The following is a 9,066-nucleotide window of genomic DNA, read 5'->3' as shown; positions in this document are numbered from 1 at the left end:
TATTTAATATTAATAATATAATAATTTCCTTTTTCCAAGATTATTAGAGGCCGTTCATTAAAGATAAAAAAATGAGAGGGATTGAAGAGACAAAAATTAGCAACTTAAACATCATCATCAACACATAAACCAAACAAATTAGTTCAAATTTCCAGTAATGTGACTGGACCAATTCCACCTGTTAGTTTTAATGTCAAATACCAGCCTTCGATATTTTCTAAGGGAGAGAGAATTTGGCTACCATTTATTTATTAATTATTATTTACTATTCGTTACGTGATAAATAAACATTTTTTATTCTCAAATACAGACTTTTATAAAGTAATAAAAATTATTCTGGAATTAAATTAAATCAAAATCAAATCAAAATTATTTCATACCTATTTTACTAATTAATTTGTTATTATACAATAGTAAGTTAACTTAATTTAATGAGTAAACTGCAAAAACTACCCCTGTATAATCTCGAAATAGCAAAAACCCCCCTGTGATAAATAAACTAGCAAAAACCTCCCCTGTGAAATTATTTAAATAGCAAAAACCCCCCTATGGAACTATTTGAGGGTTGGCTTGATATAAAAAGACACAAATACCCCTGGAGTCTTGCAATTAATAAATTCTTATATTTTATAAATATTTTAATTATTTTATTTAAAAAATAATCAATTTAGTTGTTTACTATTTTTTTTTAATTTCTAAACAAACAAATTAAAAAGAATAGATATACATATAATATGTATATATATAAATACATTTTGAGGGACAATTTTGTCATTTCAAGTCTAAAAAATCAGCTAGGGGGGATTCTGCCTTTGACTAAATTTCACAGGGGGGTTTTTGCTAGTTTATTTATCACAGGGGGGTTTTCGCTATTTTGAGATAACACAGGGGTAGTATTTGCAGTTTACTCTAATTTAATTTCTATAATTTGAGCCTTAGATTCATTGCAGATCTACAGTATCTATTTTATAATAGGGTAAATCACAATCACCTCTAATGTAAGGTTAAATTACGAAAACCCCCTCATGTTTGAGTAATTACATGTTTACAACACTCTCAACTATGAATCTTCCTACACGTTCACCCTTACGATATCAAATTTAGTATAATCTTATAGATTATGTGGAATATTTTCTATTTGTAGCTGTTTGGAAGTATCAGGCTGTGGTGCATCAGAAACTGCGTTTTTGCACAAAATGAGTACACATTCCACGTAAGTCATAACCTAGAGGGTTATGTTGAATTTGATACTATAAGACTAAACATGTAATAAGATTCATAGTTGATGGTGCTAGTTGTAATTACCAAAACATGCGGAATTTTTTCGTAATTTGAGTTTACCTGAGGGAGTCTCCGTAATTTACCCTTTATATTATGATAAAATTAATATAGAAAGAAAATAAAAACAAATAAAAAAAAAAAACAAATAGCAAAAATCCAACGGAAAACCTCAGAAAACGCAGCACACACACTACGGCTGCAGAATCAGAAAGCCCAACACACCAAAAAACCTTATCACAATCCCCCTCCCCCTTCCCCTATATCTTCTCTTCTTCTTCATTCTGTTTCTTATCCATAAACCCTCGTCGAAACCCTTTTCTCTCCTAATTCCTTATTCTATTCGTTTTCAATTCTGAACTTCCATGGATTCTAAGGAAGCGACGACCCAGCCAATCTCCGAAGTCTCCTCAGGTACTACTTCTTCCCAATTTATTATTTCTTCTTTATATTATGCTAATTCTCAGGATGAAACTTTATTGAACAATAAAATTGCTTCGGCAGGTGATAGTAGAAGTGATAGTAAGGGTACCGTACCCGAGGACGAGGGTTATGTGAGCGGTAATGAGGAGTTCGAACCGGCGTCGGATAAACTGGTTGTGGATGAGATTGTGGAGGAGGAGAATTCTGATGAATTGGAAAAGATTGAATCTTTGCCGATTTCCGGGGTCGTTGTGAATGATGACGATGATGTCGAAAAAGGGGATAAGGATATTGAGGGGGGTGGGGTTTTGGAGGGGGATAAGGTTGGTGGGGTTGAGGGTTTTGATAGGAATGGTGAGGTTCTTGATTCGGTGGAGAAATTGGGCGTGAATTCCAATGATGGAGTGGATGGGGAAGAGGGGAAAGTGGGAGTTAGAGAAGCGGAGATGAAAGTCGAGGAGTCTGAGGTAAACGAAAAGAGTGAACCTCAGGCAAAAGATGCTTCTCAGGCGGCTGTCGTTGAGCATGTAGAATCGGAGTTCTCTGATGCGGTTGATGTGAAAACCACGCCTGAAGGGGATGCTGTTGTTGACGCCATTCAGGTTGACGTGGCTGCACCTGGTGTAGTTGTTGTTGGAGAGACGGAGGAGGATGGCGATGCGGGGAATGAACCGGAGAAGGAGGTGATTTCTGAAGTGGCTGTGATTGAACAAGAAAAGTCGGAGGTCGTTAGTCTTGTTAACGAGGGGCAGACAAGTCAAGGGGACCCTGTTGCTGTTGATGAGACAGAGCCTAAAGAGGAAAATTTAACTTCTGTGGATAAATTAGAGCCTAAAGAGGTTGCGGAAAACGTTGGTCTTGCTGATGTGGCACTCGCATCTGAAGGGGATTCTGTTGTTGATGCCATTCAGGTTGATAAGGTGGGACCGGGGGTTGTTGTTGTCGGGGAATTGGAAGGTGAAAAGATTGAAGGAGTAGAGGTTCCACTTGTATCGGTCAGTGGCCCTACTGAAACTGCTGATGATGTAGAAGAAGTCGGTACTAGGGAAGTCTTAGCAGCCAATATAGTTGATGTTGTGGATGCAGATGAAAATTCAGATGCAGTGGGTGTTGTTGATTTGGAAAATGGAGTTCACGCATCCTCGGAAAGTAATGATTCTGTGGATAGCGGTGATACAATAAAGAAGCCAGAGGTGGAATTTGAGTCGCCTAGGATTCCTGATTCTAGAATTGCTGGAAAAGCACGACCAATAATTGTTGGAATTAATAATCTCGAAGCAGAAGGTGGCGGGGAACCCGAGTCTGCTCCTATTTCCGAGGCTGTTGAGAATAGTACCACGCCCAAGATTGCTACTGATGGGGAGGTTGAAGGAGAAGTGAACCCGCGTGAAAATACTGGAAAAGCACCACCAGTAGTAATTGGGCGTAGTAGTCCCAAAGTAGAAGATGATGTGGAATACGAGTCTGCTCCTATTTCCGAGGTTGCTGAGAATAGTATCACGGCCAAGATTGCTGCTGATGGGGAGGTTGAAGGAGAATTGGACGGGCTTAGTAATACTGTAACTGTACCACCAGTAGTTATTGAACCTAATAATCTCCAAGTAGAAGATGACGTGGAATACGAGTCTGCTCCTATTTCCGAGGCTGTTGAGAATAGTACCACGGCCAAGACTGCTACTTATGGGGAGGTTGAAGGAGAAGCGGGCGACAGTAGAAATACTGGAACTGCACCACCAGTAGTTATTGGAAGAAATGATCCCCCAGTAGAAGATGACAATGGTGAAGAAGTTAACCCCGAAGATTCCATGTCAGATGAGGACAGTGACGGTATGATTTTTGGTAGCTCCGAAGCCGCCAAAAAGTTCATCGAGGAGTTGGAGCGAGAATCTGTTGAGGATTCTCATGCAGGTGGTGAGGGCTCACTTCATCAGTCTAGGGGTATTGATGGTCAAATTGTCACGGATTCAGAGGAGGAGGAGGAAGAAGAAGAAGGTGAAACTGACGAAGAGGGAGATGGGAAGGAGTTGTTTGACAATGCTGCACTGGCAGCTCTTTTGAAAGCTGCAAGCCGTGCTGAGTCAGACGGAGGCAGCATCACTATAACCTCTCAAGACGGGTCGAGGCTTTTCTCAGTGGAGCGTCCAGCTGGTCTCGGATCTTCCCTCCAGTCTTTGAGGCCCGCCCAACGTCCGAACCGCCCCAGCCTTTTCGGCACTGCGGCTCCTTCTGCTGGCGGCGGTGGTGGTGGTGAAGTTGAGGATCGTTTGAGTGATGAGGAGAAGAAGAAACTGGAGAAGTTGCAGGAGATTAGAGTGAAGTTTCTGAGGCTTGTTCACAGATTAGGCCTTTCTCCGGAAGAATCTGTGGCGGCACAGGTTTTGTACAGGCTGGCACTTCTTGGAGGGAGACAAAGCACCCATACTTTCAACTTGGATGCTGCTAAGAGGACCGCTTTGCTGCTCGAAGCAGGGGGGAACGATGATTTGGACTTCTCGATAAACATCCTCGTTCTTGGAAAATCTGGTGTGGGGAAAAGTGCCACCATAAATTCAGTGTTTGGAGAAGAGAAGGCTCCGATTGATGCATTCGAAACCGGAACAGCTTCAGCAAGAGAGATTTCTGGACTTGTTGACGGAGTTAAGGTTCGTGTTATCGACACTCCTGGTCTTAAATCTTCCGTGATGGAACAGAGCTTCAACCGTGGCGTGTTGTCTTCTGTGAAGAAGTTCACGAAGAAAAGTCCACCTGATGTTGTTCTTTATGTGGATCGTTTGGACGCACAATCTAGAGATCTCAACGATCTGCCGCTCTTGAAAACCATTACCAGCTCTCTTAATTCTTCCATCTGGCGAAGTGCAATCGTCACTCTCACTCATGCTGCTTCTGCACCGCCAGATGGACCATCCGGTGCCCCTCTGAGCTACGATGTTTTTGTCTCGCAGAGGTCTCATGTTGTCCAGCAATCCATTGGCCATGCCGTAGGCGATCTTCGAATGATGAGTCCGAGTCTGATGAACCCTGTTTCTCTCGTGGAAAACCACCCCTCTTGTCGGAAAAACAGAGACGGCCACAAAATACTCCCCAACGGTCAGATCTGGAGGCCTCAGTTACTGCTGTTGTGCTACTCGATGAAGATTCTATCAGAAGCGAGCTCTCTCTCGAAACCCCAAGACCCTTTTGATCATCGAAAGCTCTTCGGTATGCGGCAGCGCGCACCGCCTCTCCCGTACATGCTTTCTTCGATGCTGCAGACTCGGACCCACCCGAAACTTCAGTCTGATCAGGGAGGTGACAGCGTTGACTCTGATATTGACTTGGACGAAGATTTATCAGACGATGACCAAGAAGGAGTGGATGAGTATGATCAGCTTCCGCCTTTCAAGCCTCTCAAAAAGGCTCAGATGGCGAAGCTAACGGCAGAACAGAGGAAAGCGTATTTTGAGGAATACGACTATCGGGTGAAGCTTCTCCAGAAGAAGCAGTGGAGAGAGGAGTTGAAGAGAATGAGGGAGATGAAAAAGAATGGTGGTAAAGACGCTGCTGCAGGTGATTATGCTTTTGCAGAGGATGATGCTGATGCGGGGGCTGCCGCCCCTATCGCGGTCCCACTTCCCGACATGGCTCTGCCACCTTCGTTCGATGGCGACAACCCCGCGTACAGATTCAGGTTCTTGGAGCCCACTTCGCAGTTTCTTGCAAGGCCGGTTCTTGATAACCATGGTTGGGACCATGACTGTGGTTACGACGGGGTCAACCTCGAACACAGCCTAGCAATCGCCAGTCGTTTCCCAGCTGTCTACACCGTCCAAGTCACAAAGGACAAAAAAGACTTCAGCATCAGTTTGGATTCCTCCGTTTCTGCTAAATACGGAGATGACATATCGACAATGGCTGGCTTCGATATCCAGAGCATGGGGAAGCAACTCGCCTACATCTTCCGAGGCGAAGCCAAAATCAAGAATCTGAAAAAGCATCGGGCGACAGGTGGATTATCATTCACGTTGTTGGGCGAAAACGTGGTCCCCGGTGTGAAGATCGAGGATCAGATTTCGTTGGGCAAGCAGTACTCTTTGTCGGGGAGTGCAGGTGCGGTGAGGTCTCAACAGGACACTGCTTATGGAGCAAACTTCGAGCTGCAGAGGAGGGAGCTCGACTATCCGATCGGTCAGGTTCAGTCAACGCTGAGTGTGTCTGTGGTCAAATGGAGGGGAGACTTAGCACTCGGGTTGAATAGTTTGGCTCAGTTTTCATTGGGTCGTAACTCGAAGGTGGCTGTACGAGCTGGGATCAACAATAAGCTTAGTGGGCAGATTACGGTGAGGACTAGCAGTTCGGAGCATCTTTCTCTGGCACTGACGGCCATTATTCCGACGGTGCTTTCTGTGTACAAGAAGTTCTTTGCTGGTGGGGGCGAAAAGTATCCGATTTACTAGTTGTTTTTTTTTTTATTTACGTTTGTTTCTGCGTTTGTATTCGATTTTTGTAGCATGCAAGACAAATAGCTCTATTCGTTATTGGCTGCTCTGCTTGTTTTTTGAATAATAATTCTCTTGTTTCCATTATATTTCCTGATGGTATTTTGCATGCACTGTTTTTGAAGCGATGGAAGTTGTTATTCCATTATTTATATGATTGGTGTATCTATCCATGTGTAGAGAACATACTTCATTCAGAGGCTCTCAACTGTTGCTTCTGTGTCGAAATTTTGACGGAATTTTCTATTTCGATCCGATTTTTTTTTTTCGATTTTGATATCATGTTTTTACTTCCGAATACCAATGACTTTTGATTTTTCCGATTTTTATGGAATGGGACTTTAGATATATCATATATATATGCATTCCACTTCGATTTTCCATATGATTTTAATTTTCAAAAATAATCTCGAAAAATTGAATTCTTTGCTCAAAAATTGAACTTATTATATCAATATTATTATATATTTTATATTATAACTTATAAGTGAAAAGAAAATCGATTTATACATATTTATACTTTGATTTTGAATTTTTTTTTTTTCATATTTAAATTTGGAAAAAGAAAAAGGAATGAATACTGAGGAATAAATAAATGTAATCGCGTAATTGTTAATTGGGTTAAATGGAGGACGATGAGTTGAAAGCGATTCTCAGGGAAGCGTTCGGCGATTCATCGTCAGACAGCGACGGCGAAGCGTCGCCTGAACGGCGAGAACTAGTTCAATTCAACCATTCGAACAGTGAAATCGGTAGGCCTCAGTCAATCTTCGGGGATAACAGTATTTGGGAACCTATCTCAGAAATCAATGGCCTCTCGATTTGCAGGGACTTTCTGTCCGCCGATCAACAGCGTTCCTTGCTCTCCGCTCTTGAAAAAGGTGATTGGAACATCACCCAAATTCCTTTGTATGAAATGATTTGATTATGGTCGAGAGTTTTATGCTTGGAATTTTTTTGGTGCAGAGGGATATTTGGGTGAAGCCTCGCAAAATCAGGTACTTATTTGCAGATTAACTTTTCTACCACTAGAAAAGTTTTAACACTATCATGTGGTGTAGATTTTTCAGTTGAGCCTTTAATTTTATGCGCAGAAACTGTTTGATAAAATGTAACTACATGCTGATCAGGCAAAATAAGTTGTCTCATGTTTGCTTTTCCATTGAGCTTTGTTTTTATTCCCTTTCCTTAGAGGTGTTCACCATATCTGCAAGTGGAGGTGTTTTACGATTAGTTTTAGTTGCTTTTTGAAGGCATCTGCTCAATACTACTCGTTCCGTTCGTTCGTCAATCGACCGGTTGTTACAGTGATTGCTTCTTTCTGCATGTGCTACACGGCATATATTTGTATCTAATGCATCATCTATTGTAATGCAGGCAATGAGATTTGGAGATCTTCCCCCATGGGCCCTTGAGCTTTCGCGCATGATCCGCGAGAATGTTCTATTGAGTGATAACAGCAAAGAAAGCTGCCTGTTTCCTTCAAAGTTAATAGGGAGGGAACCACTCTTCAACCAACTTATAGTAAACATATATCAGCCAGGTGAGGTGCGTTACGATCCTCGTACCGCAGATTAACCGAATTCTATCTCGTTTGTAGTCCTGTTATCCTTTACAAGTTCGCTGCAAAATCCAGAGCCTCTGACAATGTTGTTATTTGGGGTGTAGGGAATATGTGCACATGTTGACCTTATGCGGTTCGAAGATGGAATAGCAATAGTCTCGTTGGAGTCGTCCTGTGTGATGCATTTCAGCCCAGTCGAAGAAGAAGTCATCGGTGAACGCGAAGAGGCGAATCAGAAGTGCGTGCCCTCAGCAAAGATTCCAGTACTTCTAAACCCAGGATCTGTAATCTTGATGTGGGGAGAGGCACGCTATCAATGGAAGCACGAAATAAATCGAAACCCCGGATTTCAGAAGTGGCAGGAACAAGAAATCGACCAGAAGAGAAGAACTTCTGTTACACTAAGAAGGCTGTGTGGGACAGAATAAAGGAATCTTGTTTCAAATTACAGTATTTACTTTTCAATATCATGTGAAATTGTGCGAAAAAACTGTCGGTAAACATCGATTTCGACTGATTTCGACTACTCTTTCGAACCCTTGAAATATTTAAAATTTTATTACGACGCTTTTAACGTTTTCTTGAAGAACTTTACAATATCATACAGACAACAATCTCATTCTTACAGAAACCTTCTTACATATTAAAAAAGAAAAGGTGGCCTGGCATGCAAACATAGGGGATTGGTTCTCTGCATATTATCAGTGAGAAGAAACAAGCCTAACATTGACAAGAGCAAGAAGAACCGCCCATGCCAAACACGGCTTAACCAAATCCCCGGCAATCGGATTCATATTCCTAAACATCCTCACACACCCTACAAGCACTCCGAACAGGGCACCGCAGATAACCAACCCGACCCGTGTTGCCCCCGCCCCGAACACAATCGGGTACCACCCGAGGCCGAGCACGAGCTGCCCCAAGTACAGCATCAGAGCTGTGGGCTGGCGGTGGAATCCTCCCTCCGCCCAAACAAGCCACGCCGACAGGCCAGAGAAGAAGGCGGTGGCTAAACAGGCCAAGTGCAGCGCCCACAGCGGCGGGAAGTAGAAAGGCTTGGGGAGGGTGCGGTAGCGGCTGCTGGATCCGAAGTAGAAGATGTCGATCAGGCTGAGGGAGAGTGGCAGCGCCACGGCGAGGCTCAGCGAGCGGAGGCCCCGCCGCGCCATGCCGGATTTCTTCTGCCTTCTGCGGTTCATTTCGCCGTCGTCGGAGGAGGTTGCTTCGATTACTTGTGGTTGGTTGATTTCTTCTTCGTGTTGTTTTGTTCGGTGTTTGAGGTCTTGGTGGGTAGCCATGATTATAGTGTGTGTGTGTGTGTGTTTT

At 43.1% G+C, this 9,066-nt stretch overlaps 3 protein-coding genes across 3 annotated transcripts; 2 read left to right on the top strand and 1 right to left on the bottom strand.

The window, feature by feature from the left end:
- The first annotated feature begins 1,395 nt into the window (after positions 1-1,395).
- On the top strand, positions 1,396-6,263 carry TOC159 (translocon at the outer envelope membrane of chloroplasts 159). Its single transcript, XM_012977686.2, has 2 exons — positions 1,396-1,692; positions 1,783-6,263. The coding sequence occupies exons 1-2, from the start codon at positions 1,644-1,646 to the stop codon at positions 6,132-6,134; spliced, it is 4,401 nt and encodes a 1,466-aa protein (XP_012833140.2). The 5' UTR covers positions 1,396-1,643; the 3' UTR covers positions 6,135-6,263.
- A 448-nt stretch (positions 6,264-6,711) lies between these two features.
- Positions 6,712-8,314, top strand: LOC105954046 (2-oxoglutarate (2OG) and Fe(II)-dependent oxygenase superfamily protein). Its single transcript, XM_012977718.2, has 4 exons — positions 6,712-7,057; positions 7,143-7,174; positions 7,554-7,724; positions 7,845-8,314. The coding sequence occupies exons 1-4, from the start codon at positions 6,802-6,804 to the stop codon at positions 8,166-8,168; spliced, it is 783 nt and encodes a 260-aa protein (XP_012833172.2). The 5' UTR covers positions 6,712-6,801; the 3' UTR covers positions 8,169-8,314.
- TSPO (TSPO(outer membrane tryptophan-rich sensory protein)-like protein) lies at positions 8,270-9,064 on the bottom strand. The gene has a single exon (XM_012977733.2). The coding sequence runs from the start codon at positions 9,036-9,038 to the stop codon at positions 8,442-8,444; it is 597 nt and encodes a 198-aa protein (XP_012833187.2). The 5' UTR covers positions 9,039-9,064; the 3' UTR covers positions 8,270-8,441.
- Positions 9,065-9,066: the final 2 nt, after the last annotated feature.

Source organism: Erythranthe guttata, chromosome 4 (assembly GCF_056151865.1).
Source record: "Erythranthe guttata isolate IM_541 chromosome 4, IM_541, whole genome shotgun sequence".
Classification (NCBI taxonomy): domain Eukaryota; kingdom Viridiplantae; phylum Streptophyta; class Magnoliopsida; order Lamiales; family Phrymaceae; genus Erythranthe; species Erythranthe guttata.
This window is presented reverse-complemented; position numbering and strand designations above follow the sequence as displayed.

Excerpts from the sequence above, each read along its gene's own strand:
- TSPO (XM_012977733.2), bottom strand. The coding sequence starts at position 9,038 with ATGGCTACCCACCAAGACCTCAAACACCGAACAAAACAACACGAAGAA.
- LOC105954046 (XM_012977718.2), top strand. The coding sequence starts at position 6,802 with ATGGAGGACGATGAGTTGAAAGCGATTCTCAGGGAAGCGTTCGGCGAT. Across the intron at positions 7,058-7,142 it reads GCTCTCCGCTCTTGAAAAAG|AGGGATATTTGGGTGAAGCC; the intron begins GTGATTGGAACA and ends TTTTTGGTGCAG. Across the intron at positions 7,175-7,553 it reads GTGAAGCCTCGCAAAATCAG|GCAATGAGATTTGGAGATCT; the intron begins GTACTTATTTGC and ends ATTGTAATGCAG.
- TOC159 (XM_012977686.2), top strand. The coding sequence starts at position 1,644 with ATGGATTCTAAGGAAGCGACGACCCAGCCAATCTCCGAAGTCTCCTCA. Across the intron at positions 1,693-1,782 it reads AATCTCCGAAGTCTCCTCAG|GTGATAGTAGAAGTGATAGT; the intron begins GTACTACTTCTT and ends TTGCTTCGGCAG.